Here is an 18020-nt window from a genome sequence, read left to right as displayed (position 1 = left end):
GTTGGATTCTGATCTCTGGGTCCTTGAGACAAGGAGAATAGTGGGGACACAGGCTCTTTCTATCCTTGGAAGTAGATACAATCCTATCACCAACTACTTGAATATCACAACAAATAGGATTTGGTACTGACCACTCCAAAAAACCACAGCTAAACCAAGAAATGATAGGATGAGGATGTACCCACCAAGAAAGGATAGGAACTCAGAATAATGATCATATAGGCCAAGTGAATCTAAGCAAACTCAAGGAGACAGTGGAGGACAGAGAAGCCTGCTATGCTGCAATCCATGGGGTCGCAAAGAGTCAAATACAACTTAGCAACTGAACAACAATGCTAAGTGAAACAGAGCAGCTAAGAGACAGGATAAAAAAAAGCAATTCTATCCAAAAAACCAATAAAGGCACCTGGAAACTCCAAGAGCAGCAATACAAGCATGCACACACACCACTCCACCCGCAAGCAGACTTTCTGGGATAAAATAACATAAGATCCTTATGGGGTGATGATATGTCCTACAACCGGATCCTGCTCTTTGCAGCACAACTCCGTGAATGTTCAACCTCTCACTGACTTGTCTTAGTCCCTTTGCACTGCTGTAACAGAGTAATACAGACCGAGTGGCGTATAAACAACATAATGTATTTCTCACAGGTGGAGGGGCTGGGAGGGAAGCTGAAGATCAAGGGACAGCTGATTCACTGTCTGGTGAAGGCCACATCTCAGCCCACAGACGGCCACCTTCTCCCTGAGTCCCTACACGCAGGAGGGGAAGGTTCTCTTTGGGGCACAAACCTCACCCATGAGGGCACCCCCTCAGAATCTAATCAATTCCCAGAGGCCTCACCTCCCAAAACCATCACTCTGTGGGGGGTATGTTTCAACATATGAATTCTGGAGAGACACAAACATTCAGTCTACCATATCTGTATACTTAAAATGGGCTAATGTCATAATATGCAAAGTATACCACAATAGAGACTATTAATTTCTTTTTCAATAGTTAAGTTAACATAGGGAGTTCCCTGGTGGTCTAGTGGTTAGGATTTGGTGCTTTCACTGCTTTCGCTGGGGTTCAATCCCTGGTCAGGGAACTGAGATCCCACAAGCTGTGAGGCATGGCACAAAATTAATTAAAAAAAAAAAAATTATAGAGTCATTTTCACTCATGCAAATTCTCGTATAATTTAGCTACTATGCACTAGTCCTCAGGAAGCTACTTAAAGATATGCTGTAGGGAAAAAAAGGAATAAACCAACAGTGCTTAAGACAAAAGTCCAGGAGAAAAGAAATTTTTACAAAGAGAGATAGAAGAAATTCTCAGGACAGGCAGGGAATATAGTGGGTGAAAGGAAACCAGAGACTACTACACAAAGGTAAAAGTGACCCCCCCCCAAAAAAAACCACTCAGTGGGTTTGAATATAATGAAACACAGATCAAGTATGTGGATAAATTAGTGCTAAGTACTTAGAAACCTAAGCCAGCACACAGACAAACCAGAAGACAGTTTTTAGCTACAGAGAAAGCAAAATGGTGCAGGAGAGTGAAAGTAATCTTAAGAGACAACACGACTGCCACGAACAGGCTTCACACTGTGATAGTAATAAAATCCCTGATACTGGGCTAACCCAAGCCATGACACAGCGATAGCAGAGTCGTGAATCGCAGGCTCCCTTGCGAGATGGAGGCGATGATTAATTCTTCCTAATCAACGGCAGAGAAGCTGGAGCCTTCTTCCAGCCTTTTCCTCCCTCAGCAGCCATGGCTGTTCCTCGCCCAGAGCAGCACGTCCCTACACACATCGCTTCAAAGAGGCTCCCCTCTTCCACATGGTTTCTCATTTCTCTTTTATTTCTTTTTCCTTCCTTTTTTTGGGGCGGGGAGGGCAGCGGTGGTGGTGGTGGTGGTGGTGGTGGTGGTGGTGGTGGGTGGGTGGGTATCGGTAATTACTCAAGGGTTGATATTGGGTCAAAAAGCCAGTAACGTGTTAATCCAGCTGTTTCAAGCCCCATAATTTTCAAGCCCCATAATCTTTCACGTTTATGAGATGAAAGATGAAACTGTAAGAATAACCTTGTGTGTATGTGTGTTAGTTGCTCAGTCATGTCCAACTCTTTGAGACCCCATGGATTGCACAGCTTACCAGGCTCCTCTGTCCATGAGATTCTCCAGGCAAGAATACTGGTGTGGGTTGCCATTCCCTTCTCCAGGGGATCTTCCTGACTCAGGGGTCAAACCTGACTCTCCTGTACTGCAGGTTGATTCTTTATCACCTGAGCTACCAGAGAACATTATCACCCATCTAAGAAGTCAGAATATAGTACCATGGATACCTCTCAAAATAAATTCTTGATTAAAAAAACAAAAATATATAAGAACCACCTAACCACAAGTGAATCAAAATGCAGACTGATTAATCATAACGCTATGGTAAGATGCAGATCATCACCAGGACAGCAAGTTAAAACACAAAGGTATGATGAAAACACCTGAAGATTCAGAACTACAGAACAGGAAGTACAGTAATGTTACAATAATGAAAAGCTAACAATGAAAAGAGCAAAAATGAAGGGTTAGGGAAGAAATCAGGATTAAATATAAGTATGCCAATTTCCACTCATTTTTATAAAAAAAGAAACAATATACTTTCAAAGTGGAATATGAAGAAATGCGATGACAAAAATATAAGTAGTTCCAATAATCATTTGTCATGTTAAGAACATCTTTTAGGAATTAATATTTCAGTGGAAAATAAGAAACATTTATCTAATAGTTCAGCAATTTCATCATTTCAATGAGCTAATTCAAAAAACAATACGAAAAAATAAGAGTAATGAGAAGAGTCCTACTGGATGCTGTATTATAATAAAAAGATATAACATCTAAAACAGTGTGGTACCAGCACATAAATAACAAAAAGGCTAAAAAAAAGAAAATAGTAAAGTAAAAACCTGCATATATATGAGAATTCAGTACATAACGAAGAAGACTCAATTAACACCGAAAAGAATAATTATTCAGTAATGGTTGTGACAAACAGGTAGACATTTGGGGGGAAAAAAATCCCCAGGGAAGTGAAAATTTCACCAAGGAAGATAACATGAGTACTAAAAGAAAACATGGAAGAAAAAATGAGTAAGACACGTCTAAGTATGTGATAACATCAAAAATAAGAGATTTAGCAATTCAACTGCAAAATTTTAAAACAAAAATTTTCTCCCTAGAAAGAAAAACTACATCAAAGTAAACATGACAGGTAAGAGGTGAAAGGAAAGTAGCTAGGAATCACATCTGTATATTTTATATCTGCATTCATTTGCTTATCTTGCCAGGAAACAGTTTCCTGGACTGGAGAAGGAGGCAACTGTTAACTCACAGAGCATCCTCACACCATTTCTCACACCCTGGTTCCCCATGGTCTGATGTCCCTGTGTGGGCAGAGGGGGGTACACCTATCACTGGAGAGCAGCCCCACACGAGTCATCTAAACTGACATAAGCGATGCTGCCGTGTCTGCCCTTTCTCAGCCCTGGAGAGACAGCAAACTTGACTCTGGAGAGTAAATAAATCTGTCCAGAGAGAGAAGGGGGAAGGCCTGGAATGTGAACAAATAGCTCTGGGGAAAGATAAGACTTTCTCTCTAGCAAGCTCCATCTTTAGAGTTGTTATCATTTAATCAGGTGCCAGAGGTCTTGGCTTAGAAAGCCCTCACTCTGTAAAAATGTGAAAATATTCATGGAGCATTGCTTCCTGATGATATCACAAATGGCTAATTTCCTGAAAAAATATATAACATCTACAACTCAATAAGAAAACCTAAAGGGCAAAAGAAATGTAAATGACTCTATGAAAAAAAATTCACCCTCACTCAGAAGAAAAACAAAATGAAAATGTGGTACCATTTCTCACTATCATACACAGAGCCAAAGGCAAAGATCCTTTTAGCCAGGCAAGTTCTCATATAAAAGGCACCTTGATACTATTTCACTAAATTATACAAGAACCTATCACTTTCCAGGCAATTCTACTTTCACATGTGCAAAGTCATAATATAAAAGGTATTTCATAATTGCACTATTTAGGATAGCAAAATACTGGAAAAATTAAAAATAGGAAACTGGTGAAATGCATACTCATACAAATGAATATTCAAAATCATAATGAAGAAGATAACACTTTAAATTTAAGTATGAAACACTACAAAAGACAATTTTTAAGTAAAACAAAGGTTGCCTCTACAAAAAAAATACACAGTTATGACAAAAAATGTGGTATGGGAAGTTATTTTTCCAATGTTTACTCTTCTGGATATATTAGGTTTTCTTTTAACCAATGATTACTACTTCTTAGTATTTCAGTTCAATAAAGTAAGAAGATTATTCAAGCAAAATTACATATTTATTTCATTAAAATAAGATTTTAATAAAGTTGCATTTTTGGTATTTATCCACTTCTCTATCCATCTTTCAGATGCAGAGAAGGAAACATATAAGCATGGGTGGGTACATATGCACACTTCTACTAGGACAAGAGATGGGGACCATTCCAAGCAAAGGGAATCAAACTTGATAAGGGCACACAGAGGTCAAACAGAATCCAGGAAAAAGGAAGGAGAGATTAACACTACAGAGCAAAGGGACTTGTAATGTAAAAGCATTTGAATTATATCTTTAAGAAAAAGAAAACAACAACCTCAGATATACAGATGACACCACCCTTATGGCAGAAACTGAAGAGGAACTAAGAGTCTCTTGAAGAAGGTGAGAGATGAGAGTGAAAAAGTTGGCTTAAAGCTCAACATTCAAAAATCTGAGATCATGGCAGCTGGTCCCATCACTTCCTGGCAAATAGATGGGGGAACAATGGAAACTGTGACAGATTTTATTTTCTTGGGGTCCAAAATCACTGAGAACAGTGACTGCAGCCATGAAATTAAGACACTTGCTCCTTGGAAGAAAAGCTATGACCAACCTAGACAGCGTATTAAAAAGCAGAGACATTACTTTGCCAACAAAGGTCCATCTAGTCAAAGCTATGGTTTTTATAGTACTCATGTATCAATTTGAGAGTTGAACCATAAACAAGGTTGAGCATCAAAGAACTGATGCTCTCTCTAACTGTGGTCCTGGAGAAGACTCTTCAGAGTCCCTTGGACAGCAAGGAGATCCAACCAGTCCATCCTAAAGGAAATCAGTCCTGAATATTCATTGGAAAGACTGATGCTGAAGCTGAAGCTCCAATACTTTGGCCATCTGATGCGAAGAGCTGACTCACTGGAAAAGACCCTGATTCTGGGAAAGACTGAGGGCAAGAGGAGAAGCAGGCAACAGAAGATGACCTGGTTGGATGGCATCACTGACTCAATGTCAATGGACATGAGTTTAGGCAAACTCAGGGAGATAGTGAAGGTCAGGGAAGCCTGGCTTGCTGTAGTTCATGGGATTACAGAGAGACAGGACTTAGCCACTGAACATTAAAAGCGTTTGGATTTTATCTTTAAGAAAACAGTGACTTTAAAAACAAACATATGAGGATGGCATAGATAAACCTGATACATAAATTCTCACCAAAGAGAGATAAAAACCAGTATTTATGCACCAAACCCAGTGACTTTCTCAGTGTTTCTCTTTAAGGAGAAATGGTATTTATTTCAAATGTCACTCTTAAGGAAATCTAGCAAAGTGACGATGCTACTCACACTGTGTTACCAGGAAAAAATGTACAAGTTCTAAAGCTGGAAAAAGTGACAATTCAATCAGGAAATTTCAAGGAAAAAAAAAAAAAAAGAAAAGAAAATTATAGCTCACCAGCCTCAAACTGAAACACTAATTAGAGATAACATATATCTTAGAAGATAAAGAATTTGGTGAACGTGCCTTAAGTATTATAATTTAAGGTTAGTAAAGAAATTTGAAACAGAAAATCTACCATTAAAAGGACATCTGAATTGTTTAAACAATATCAGAAAGACATCTTTGAAATATCTAAGCATGGCTTTCGGAATACTATAAAACACAAGATCCTTTTTTTCATGCTCCCATTCAGTCACAGACTCCACCATGAAATATCCCTCCACCACACAGATGTTTCTTTAAAAAAAAAAATAATAATAATTTGTTTAGTTACTGACAAGACTACTGTCCCTGGAAGCAAATGCAAGAGAGAAATGAGATATTATTAAACATTAAACAGGAGACAGAAATTAATAATTGTGCTATTATATAGCACGGGTTTAGGTACTATCAGTTTTTTTTCCTGAAATTCATTTATGTATAATCTTTTTTTGAGGGTACTGAACACAATTTCCTAGCAAGCCACTCATGATACAAATTGTAAACACAGGTACCTAAGTGATTTAGACTGATACCACAGAATTATTTGATAATAAATATCAATTTTTAGAGGTCTTATACCAAAATTGACCATGGAACAAACTTGAAAAAACTTATGCACTGAGATACATGAGCCAGAAACAAATAAAAACTAAAGGTTTCTTAAAAAAAAAGTGAACATAATAACAAAGTGCCCTAAAGAAAAAAAAAAACACTGATTATTAATTCTGCAAAATCTGCTAAGTATCCCAACTAAAGTCTAGTATTTATTGAGTCTTGAATACAATAAATATACATTGTAATCACTTCAAATTGCCTTCAGGATCATATTACAAAGGTATTATTCTCATCACAACATAATCAAGTCTCCATTTTAATCAAAAACATGATTTCCCAGCTAATTATATAATTAGACATACTTCATTATAAAGATATATATTTAATCAAAATCAAATTAATCTCTAAAAGGCAAAATTCTGTCAATTCTGAAGATATCCACAACAACAGGATAGAGGCTAAAAAAGTGATTTCAAACAGAAGTATTGTAAGTTTTCAGCAAAAACTACTAAGGTTAATACTATACAAATTATAAATATGAATTACCCTTGGTCTCAAATGCATCTAGATACACAAATTTTACCACAATATATGAAAATCTGTCCCATGGTATAATCTCATAAGCATAACACTGAGAAAAGAAGCCGTGTACAAAAAATTTATATATAATACAATCCCATGGATTGAAAGTTTAAAAAAGAAACAGACAAAATTATTTCTATTGTCAAGGCGTGCATAAACAAAAGGAAGAACTATCCAGAAATATAAGGAGATGTTGTTTAGAATTCAGTCAGAATAATAAACAGGAAGATGGAGGCGGAATCTCTGAGAATGGGAAGAAGTTGAGGGCCAGGGGTAAGAAGTACTGGCATTTTGGTACTTCTCGATCCAATTGATGCTCACATAAACTTTTGCTTTTAATAATTTTTTTCAACTACACATTTTTATTCTACATATTTTTCTGAATTTGTTTGTCAGTTTGCAATTTAAACCAAAGAAAAGGGGGAAGAAGAAGGGAAATAAAGCCATCAGTGAGTTAACAGTATACCAGTGGCTTCCCGAAACCTTGCTCGGAACTGACCAAGTATGTCCCTGAAGTTAACAGTTCCAGGTGGCCACTTAATTTCTCAATCTCCCAACTGTGGCAGAGGTGTCCATTCCTCTAGAAGACAGGTTGGATGGTTCAGTTCTGAGAGTCATTCCTGAAAGCTCACTCTCAATACCTTTACTTTCCCCATCTCTTCCAAAGATTTGTAGGCACTTAATTCCTTTCTATGCATGATATCTTGATTAGTTTCCCTTTTCAGCATATGAACCCTAACTAATGCACTTCATCAAGAAAGGTTCAAGAAAAAAAAAGAGAACTGGAATTTCCAATATAAAGTACTAGCAGTAACGAAGCAGAGGGGCTAGTCACTGACCACCAAATTAACCTGATACTCATCTGTCATTTCCAACAGGTTTCTTAGCACTAACATAAAAACTAAATCTTTATTTCCCACTTTTAAGGAATTGGTTTTTAATTTTTATAAGACCAAAAGGGGTGGTGAGGAGGGGAAAAGTTTAGAGGCATGGAGAGGAATGAAAAACAGAGGTTTTGTTACCTGGAGTCTCGTGTTCATTTCCAAGAAATAAAAATTCTTTTTTGAGTCCACAAGGAATTCTACAGTTCCAGCAGAAGAATAATTCACTGCTTTGGCAAGGGCAACGGCTTGTTCTCCCATTGCTCTTCGCGTCTCAGAATCTAGAAAAATGCTGCAAATATACACAGAGTGACCACCTACATTTTGAACAAAAATTAAGTAATCTTTTGTGTGCATTAATTTTCTTTAAGTTTACTCAGATATGATCATCTAGGTCAACTCAAGATTTCAAGGTATATGCTTAGAATATATGCTTACTGTTAATTAAGCATAACAGGTTGAAATATATCAACTTCAAACTTTTATACAAAACTAACATCTAAACCAGTCAATCCTAAAGGAAATCAGTCCTTACTATTCATTGGAAGGACTGATGTTGAAGCTGAAGCTCCAATACTTTGCCCACCTAATGCAAAGAACTGACTCACTGGAAAAGACCCTGATGCTGGGAAAGACTGAAGGCAGGAGGATAAGGGGACAACAGAGGATGAGATGGTTGGATGGCATCACCTACTCAATGGACACGAGTTTGAGCAAACTCCAGGAGTTGGTGACAGACAGGGAAGCCTGGCGTGCTGCAGTCCATGGGGTCACAAAGAGTCAGACATGACTGAGAGACTGAACTGAACATCTGAACTTTTCACATTATACTGCAACTTTAATCAATCTACAAAATATACAGCTGCTTTAGCAAAACTAGTTGTTTACAACTAGTAAAATTTTACACATAGATTCAAAATTTCTCCAAGTAAGACTGGAAGATGTGCTTTATGGAGAAAAGGTGTGTTAGGTGAGATTGCTTCAAGCAAGTATTACAATGCTGCTCACCAAGATGGTGAGTGCAACATTAATGAGTCAACAATATGCATAAAATAAGGTGTCTTTCAACAGAAACACATACAAAACAAGATTATGCATTAATCGGTTGATGAAAATGTTCTGACTCGAGGGTCACAGAAACTTAACTCTGTATTTCCTGTGAGAGTAACACTTCAGTATTGTAACTTTATAAAACATAACTACCACAAATAATAAGAATCAAGAGTACATCTAACAAATCCTCACAACTTTTGCTTCACAATAAAGAAGCACCTTCCAACAGACAAATAGAGTTTCAATGAACCCTGAAAAGAATATTATCAGATCATTTCCACATTTTCATATACTTGTTTCTATGAAAGAAAGGCTCTGAGAAACAAAACATTGACTATTTTTCTATCTGTGGATTAAAATTAGTCTCAAATGCATAAGATTTAGATGATATCTTATAAACATTTTATTATAGAAGAGCATAATGAACTTGAGCTTCCCTGGTGGCTCAGCTGGTAAAGAATTCACCAGCAATGCAGGAGACCTGGGTTCCATCCCTGGGCTGGGAAGATTCCCTGGTGGAGGACATGGCAACCCACTCCAATATTCTTGTCTGCAGAATCCCATGGACAGAGGAGTCTGGCAGCTACGGTCCATGGGGTCGCAAAGAGTCAGGAGATGACTGAGCGACTAAGCACATAACAAACTTGCATGTATCTGCCATATGTAACAATTATTACTTTACAACCACTCCCGTCCTGTCTAATGGCACGCCTACTTTTCTACCAGCATCACCCCTTTTATTTTAAAGCAAATATCAAATTAGGTATCACTTCTTCCATAAAAACTTCCCTATCTATTTCTGTAAGTACTTTTGTAACAATCACACTTCAAACATTACCAAGAACTCTTTAATAGCTTTAACATCTATATTAGCATTCAAATTTCCTAGATTATCTCATTAATTTTTTTATAGCTAATCTCTTTGAATCAGGATCTAAATAAGTTCTAGCCACTGCATTTTACATCTTTGTGATTCTTTTAAGTGGTAATGTCCTCTTCACTTTCTTTAAGCCAAAAATCTGATCATTTTCCTGTCTCATTCAGGCATAGATGACACTTCAACAACAACTGGATGACAGAATTAACGCAACCAAAAAAAAAAAAAAAAAAAGGAAAGTGCAACTAAAGATTAACATCATAACATCTGGATAATCACAAGCACAGCTGAGTAAAACTACTCTTGACCTGTCTGGTTCTGCTCATTCCCTTGTCATAAACTCTCCTAGTGATCCTCAGAGCTGCAGACAAGCTCATCACTGTGCTCAAAGCTCAGGGGTAGAGACTTTCCTGGTGATCCAGTGATAATGAATCTGCCTTGTGATGCAGAGGACATGAGTTTGATCCCTGGTCAGGGAACTAAGATCCCACATGCCATGGGACAACTAATAGATCCTACTATTACTGTTAAAGTAATTTCAGCTCTATTAAATAGTTTTTATTACAATGGGAAAGAATCCTAAAAAATACAGAATATCAGACTACTCTGTATTTTCCTCAGGAAAAGCACTTACCTTGGTGCTTCCTCCACCACTTTCTGATTTCTTCTCTGAATTGAGCACTCTCTTTCATTGAGCCACAAGGCATTCCCATGTTTATCACCTAAAACCTGAAGGAGCAATAATACCACTTGAAAAATTATACAGCCATATCCATAGCACACATGCCCAGTTAACATGTCTCCACGTAACACCCCCTAGTTTTCAATACTCCGACCTCCTAAAACACAAGACACCAGTCAAATACAGTATCCTTTTGGTTGACACCAGTGCAAGAAAATTTTATCATCTACCACTCCAAAACTCAATGGAACATTTTTATTAAAAAGACTTGAGGAAAAAATTTTTCATGTTACATTTCCAATACACTGGGTAAAATATTAGAATCAACTGTACAAATTTGTGAAGGATACTGAGCATCAGTAAAGGGAATACATCTAAGATTTCAATGGCACCTGGGAGAGCCACGGTGCTATGACAAACATCTACTTGTTAATACTGCAATGTCTGTTGATCAGAAAATGCTATTTCATTTACAACCGATATGCAGTCTGTTACTTTATACACCGATATTTTTACTGTTTTATTTTTGTTGTAAGAAACTAGTAAAAAGTTTGGGGTTAGTATATACCATTATGGTTTTTTCCATTTGTGATAACGAGAAATAAACTGGAGCTTTTCATTTTAATACTTATTTATATATTTATTATTTGACTGTGCTGGGTCTTAGTTGCAGCATGTGGAATCTAGTTCCCTAAGCAGGGATCAAACCCAGGCCCCCTGCGTTACGAGCTTGGCGTCTTAGCCACTGGACCACCAGGGAAGTCCCTAGAGTTTTTAATTGTAATAAAAATATTAAAATACTGAATGAGACATACTTAAAAAAACACAAATACCATTTATCTGAAATTCAAATTTAACCTGTATTTCCTTAGCTAAATCTGGCAACCCTAAAACACACTTTTTGTTCATGTTTTTCACATTTAAAAAAAAAAAAAACCCAGTCCTGGGTGTTCATTGGAAGGACTGATGCTGAACCTGAAACTCCAATACTTTGGCTACTTCATGCAAAGAGCTGACTCATCTGAAAAGACCCTGATGCTGGGAGGGACTGGGGGCAGGAGGAGAAGGGGACGACCGAGGATGAGATGGCTGGATGGCATCACAGACTCGATGGACGTGAGTCTGAGTGAACTCCGGGAGTTGGTGATGGACAGGGAGGCCTGGCGTGCTGCGATTCATGGGGTCACAAAGAGTCAGACACAACTGAGTGACCGAACTGAACTGAATCAATTTTCATGATTAAGGAGTAGATATATATTACTGAATGCATATATTTAAGCTAATGGAGATAAAAGCTATTCTAGAAGCAAAAAGACTAGGCACTAATTTAAACTCCAAATAGCTATGTAATCTCTCTGGGCAAGTCACTCTGTTTCTTCATGCGTCATTAATAGTAGATATCATCTTAATATTTTATATGGCTCCTGGAAACATTGAAAAGATTGTGATTTAACAATATATTAAACAATAAAATGAACAGTTCATACATGACTGCTTAATTAATTTTTAGGAATTTATCCAAACCTCAAGAATGCTTCCAAAGGGAAACATTACAGTAATGAAATGCCAGTAAGTTGGAATTTTATTTCTAGGACTCCAAAGTGACCACAGAACTACATCCAGAATTAGTTTTAAATGTTAAATTTATTCTACCTTTTCTTATTCTAATTGATATAGAAGTGAAAGTAAACTTAGCCTCCAAGAAATAAAGTGACAATAATCGAGAATTCTCAGAAACATTTTCAACTGTAAGATATTAGATTCAAATGTACATAAATGATCTACTTTTCTTTTCATTTTGGTCACAGAGTCAAGCTTGCTTTTCTCTGAAGTCTGTGCATAGTTTTTCTTCTGGACACACCATGTGACTTTTGGGATCTTAGTTCCCTGCCCAGGAACGGAACCTGGGCCACAGCAGGGAAAGCCCGGGGTCCTAACCACTGGACCACCAAGGAATTCCACTAAACAAATTAAGAGACAAAGTAACCGGACAACATTATAAAAATAAAAAAAAAAGTGCTTGTAAGGGAAGTTAATGATCAAGTCATCATGAGGTTTTTAAACTATCCATATCACCCTTTACAGACACAAGTGATAATGATTACGATTATAAAATGATCTCCCAGGTATCTAGCTTATTAGGAAAAGCTTCATTGTTAATAGACCACTTCACGTAATTCAATCTTTCAGCATCCATGGACCCAGCCCATAAAATGCCAGCAGCACCCTGGTTTCAACAGACCAGTGCCATTCCTACTGTAAGCACAGAGATTCAGCACGACAAAGGACAAAGTATGTGATAGCTCATTGAGAAAATAATACTGCATATATATATATTCATCGACTATAGCAGGATATTCAAAAAACAGTAACAGTGTCGGCTTCCAGAGATGGAAACCAGGGAGCTTGGAGACAAGAGTGAAAGAAGGCTTATTTTCTGTTAAATACCCTTTATCATGTGCACATACTATCTAATAGGAATTAATTAAAATGAAGAAGGTAATTAAAAAAAAGAAAAGCAACTCCCAAGTGCAGATCAGATCTGGGAAACACCTGTGCTGCCTATTTAAGTTACTGGGAGGCACTTTCACCTGATGTTAAAAAAATATCAGCATAAATATATGCCATGGTTAATTAAAATAAGCTAAAAGCTGACATAGAAATATAATTATTTAACACAACAAACATTTATTGAGTATCAGTAAAAAAAAAATGTGATACTTTTTAGTGTGGAAAAAGTGAGATGGCTAAAGGTAATATGGCTTAAGTGGTCTTCTGATAGCACAAATAAGTGCTGGATGGGGAATACAGAGAAGGGGAAAATCTATTTTGCCTCTAGGATCTTACAGGAAGGACAGCTCAAATATTAATATCTCCCCTAAATTATAGGCTCCAATATCCAATAGTCTACTCAAACCCACATTTTGGTATCTGATGGGCATCTCAGCCTTCATCTGTTAATCTTCATACCCTGATTTCCTCCCCCAAATATGCAGCTCTCACAGTCTTTCCCATCTCAGTAAATGATAGTCCCATTCTTATCATTTCTTGGGCCAAAGCCTAAAACTATCTCTGATGCCTAATTTTTCTTATATAGCACATCAATCTTTTAGAAACTCTAGTCTGCATTCACAAAACACCCTGAATTCTATCACCTCTCACCACCTCCACCACATGCTGGCCCAAAGGACTACCCTCTCAAACTAGAATTAGTATAAAAACCTTAAGGACTTATAAACAAAATAGATACAAAACCCTCAACATTCAATAATTTTTAAAAAGTCAAATTTGAAAGTGGGAGTGGGGAGGGCCAAGGATGAGATTTGAGTGGTCACTTCATAAAATATGATATCCAGTTCTGGTTAATCAACTTTAAAAAAAAAAAACACATGCTTAACATCAATATTCATTAGGGAAATGCAAATTAAAACAGAGATACTATTACATGTCCACCAAAATGGCAAGACATTAAAAAACTGAGAATATCAAATGTTGGGAAAGATGGCTGAACTAGAAACTTTCTATGAACAGTTCTATGAAGACCTATAAGACCTTCTAGAACTAACACCCAAATAAAGATGTTCTTTTCATTATAAGGGAGTGGAATGTAAAAGAAGGAAGTCAAGAAATACCTGGAGTAACAGGCAAATTTGCTCTTAAAGTACACAGTACACAGAGTTTTGCCAAGAGAACACACTGGTCATAGCAAACACTCTCTTCCAACAACACAAGAGAAGACTCCACAAAGGGATATCACCAGATGGTCAACACCAAAATCAGGTTGATTATATTCTTTGCAGCCAAAGATGGAGAAGCTCTATACAGGCAGCAAAAACAAGACCAGGAGCTGACTGTGGCTGAGATCATGAACTCCTTATTGCCAAATTCAGACTTAAATTGAAGAAAGTAGGGAAAACCACTAGGCCATTCAGGTATGACCTAAATCAAATCCCTTACAATTATACAGTGGAAGTGAAAAATAGATTCAAGGGATAAGATCTGATAGACAGTTGCCTGATGAACTATGGACGGAGGTTCATGACACTGTACAGGAGACAGGGATCAAGACCATCCCCATGGAAAAGAAGTGCAAAAAAGCAAAATGGCTATCTTAGGAAGCCTTACAAATAGCTGTGAAAAGAAGGGAAGCTAAAGGCAAAGGAGAAAAGGAAAGATATACTCATTTGAAACGCAGAGTGCCAAAGGATAGTAAGGAGGGATAAGAAAGCCTTCCTCAGCGGATCAATGCAAAGAAACAGAGGAAAACAATAGAATGGGAAAGACTAGAGATCTCTTCAAGAAAATTAGAGACACTAAGGGAACATTTCATACAAAGATGGGCACAATAAAAGACAGATCATTCACAATCACCCAAAAATTTAAGAGAGGATGTGTTTCTAATAGGACTAAGTAATATTATTTTAAAGTCATAATGATTTGAAAGTATCTTAAAATGTACCAACCTGGATTTCTATATGACGGGGGTTATCAATAAATTTTTCTATTAGTAGCCTATCATCACCAAAACTAGAAGCAGCCTCTTGAGATGAAAATCGAAAACCATCCCTATGAAGAAAAACAGAAGAGTCCCATGAACACAAAACAAACACAGCCCTTGATATAAAGAAAACTAAAGGTTTATTTTTGCATACTTCTGAGCAAAGCAGAGAAAAATATACTTAACATACAAATAACTCAATTAATTTTGACTGAACAACAAGTCTTCCACTTACCAGTACTGTGACTCTGGGTAAATGCTTTAATTTCCCTGATCTTAGATTTTTATAGAAAGAGGAACACCAAATACTTATTTCACCAACTGCTTTAAAAAAAGAGACATTTTAATAAGCCATCAAAGCATGTAAAATTTCATTTCTTGGACCTTAATATACCTTAGTTCCACTAATAAAAATATATTAAAATGCATACCCATTTGACTCAAAAGTGAGACAATGCACACAAAAATGTAAAGAAACAGGCAACTGCACAGCTGGGGCAAAACCACAGCAAATAAACTCAGTAAGAATAGGCGAAGAAAGTCCTCAAGAACATTTCCAAATATTTTAAGTACACAACTTTGAATGGTCTCCCACATGTCCATATAGATCATTATAATTTTTATCTTCTTTAAAATTGCTCAAAAATAGTCAACAAAAGAGAACAGCTTGATTTTTTAAATAAAAACATGAATTTGAATATTGTTATATGTTTATTTCCAAACTACAATAACTTAAACATTATTATTAAAATATGCTTACTAAAGTCATACACTTTGACATGAGTTCATTCAGTCTATTAAAAACTCAGACTTGCTTACTTAAAACTAATTGAGGATCTTATGTTCCATTCATCAATATATACAGAATATAAACTTTAATTCCTTTTACATGTAATTAATAGTTTCTTACACCTCAAATACCTGTATTTAATGTTCAACATTGAAATTCTTTTAATCCTTTCATTTGCAAACACTTCAGCTGGCAGTATCAGAAATAACTATCTCATTTGTTTGTGTGCTTGAAAAATACAACATTGCAAATAAACACTGATTTCAAAACATATTGCAAATATTTCTGTCTCTCAGTAGTCTCAGAGACAAAGTGTCATGTTTTCTCAGGCCTCCATTACTTTCACAATTTAAGGGAATGGAGTTTAGATCTCAGGAGACTGAAAACATCAAAGAAACTAAAGCACGATGAATCATTGTTTTCAATATCATATAACCAACTTCTTATTAGGTGGGATACAATGATTCACAAAGGAAAAACATAATACTTTACAGCTTGTCTCTGCTCTAATGATTTTAAAGTTTTTATTTTGCTTTGAAATCACAAATACCAAAAGTAAAAAATCAAAGTCTCCCAAATAAAGTATCAAGTTTGACAGCATTACCAAAATGTTTTAGAATTCATGGAAAATTGCATTTAGATCATTTGTACAACTTAGTAATATATTAATTCTGTTAGGGGAAGCACACTGATTGAAACCGCCCACCCTGGCCAGGCACCATAGTAACTATTTGCATGAGCTGTTTTATGACAGGAGATCCTGATAAGGAATACGGAACTAATAAGCTACCACCAACCGGAAGAGTTCAGGAAAAGTCTAAAGGAGACACCTTGTGTTCGTCCACTTCCCAGAATCCCTCTCGCTAGCATCCATCTTGGCTGAGCGATGCATGCACCACCAGGAAAGACTCCAAATTAGAATGATTGGCCAAAGACCACCCAGAAACTAATCCCATCACCACAAAACCCGAGACTGCGAGCCGCGGCAGAGCAGTTCTCCTGGGTTCCCTTACCCCACTGCTCTCCACCAGGGTGTCCTTTCCCAATAAAATCTCTCGCTTTGTCAGCACATATGTCTCCTCGAACAATTCATTTCCGAGCATTAGACAAGAGCCCAGTTTCAGGCCCTGGAAGGGGTCCTCCTTTCTGCAACAGCTCCATAAATACTAACAGTGAAACTGAGTCTGGTGCATATATTATGTATGTGATAGAATTACAAAAATAAAACAGAAACTGCCCTTACAATACCTGAAATCACATAGGAGTACTCCAACATGTAGAGAGGATTAATTTTCCATTCATGCCACATTTCATTTAAATTGGCATAAAGAAAAGGAAGCCAGAGATTGTGAAAATATATGAATTTATTTTCAATAACCTCCATGACTCTCACCCTAATTTAATATGTTGTGGTTGTTCAGTTGCAAAGTTGTGTCCAAATCTTTGCAACTCCATGGACTGCACTATATGCTGGTTATATGCTATAACCAACACTAAACTTTAAAAAAAATCTTCCAGATGTTCTAAAATGTCTAAGTATAGATGATACTTCCCTGAAGATGTTACAAAAGGGACACACTTCTTAGGATAATAAACACCTACTAAATTTTCTGAGGAATGTTAGAATTTTTGTGGAATATGTGAAAAATTTCTTCCTCAAGTTAGGAGAAAGGAAGGAATAAATGCAGTTCAGCATTATGTCAACAGCTGGAGAATTAAAAAGGGAGAGATGCCGGGAGCCAGCGTGAGGAACTCCGCCCATGGCAAAGGTCATGAGGAAGGAGGCTTCAGCATACACAAAGGCATGAACAAGCCTCAGGAAACCCCCTGTTCCCGAGCATCTACCCCCGAAACCAGAGTCTACCTACTTTACTGTTTTATGCTCTCACCTATACCTTTGACTTTACGGGGGGCTGACCCCCATTACCTCTCTCGGAGAAGGAGTTAACTTACAGCTCCAAATCAATAAGAATTCCTGGGCGTGACAAGAGTGTTTCAACTTACGAACTCCTCTGAAGGTTATCTAGCCTGCCTGTACAGGTTCGTCTGGCCACATGTGATTGTTTCAGTTCAGTTCAGTCGCTCAGTCGTGTCCGACTCTTTGCGACCCCATGAACTGCAGCACGCCAGGCCTCCCTGTCCATCACCATCCCCCGGAGTTCACTCAGACTCACATCCATCGAGTCCGTGATGCCATCCAGCCATCTCGTCCTGGGTCGTCCCCTTCTCCTCCTGCCCCCAATCCCTCCCAGCATCAGAGTCTTTTCC

The 18020-nt window shown here is 37.3% G+C and overlaps 1 protein-coding gene across 2 annotated transcripts in view; it reads right to left on the bottom strand.

Moving 5' to 3' along the window:
* PCCA (propionyl-CoA carboxylase subunit alpha) overlaps positions 1-18020 on the bottom strand; it is a 378551-nt gene that overhangs the window by 200090 nt on the left and 160441 nt on the right. For both annotated transcript variants that reach the window (XM_015098256.3, XM_060394658.1), the window contains exons 10-12: positions 14928-15030; positions 10417-10511; positions 7994-8144 (exon numbers count right to left, since the gene is read on the bottom strand). In XM_015098256.3, the coding sequence (XP_014953742.2) occupies positions 7994-8144; positions 10417-10511; positions 14928-15030 (349 nt within the window). The remainder of the gene's footprint in view (positions 1-7993; positions 8145-10416; positions 10512-14927; positions 15031-18020) is intronic.

Source organism: Ovis aries, chromosome 10 (genome assembly GCF_016772045.2).
Source record: "Ovis aries strain OAR_USU_Benz2616 breed Rambouillet chromosome 10, ARS-UI_Ramb_v3.0, whole genome shotgun sequence".
NCBI lineage: Eukaryota > Metazoa > Chordata > Mammalia > Artiodactyla > Bovidae > Ovis > Ovis aries.
This window is presented reverse-complemented; position numbering and strand designations above follow the sequence as displayed.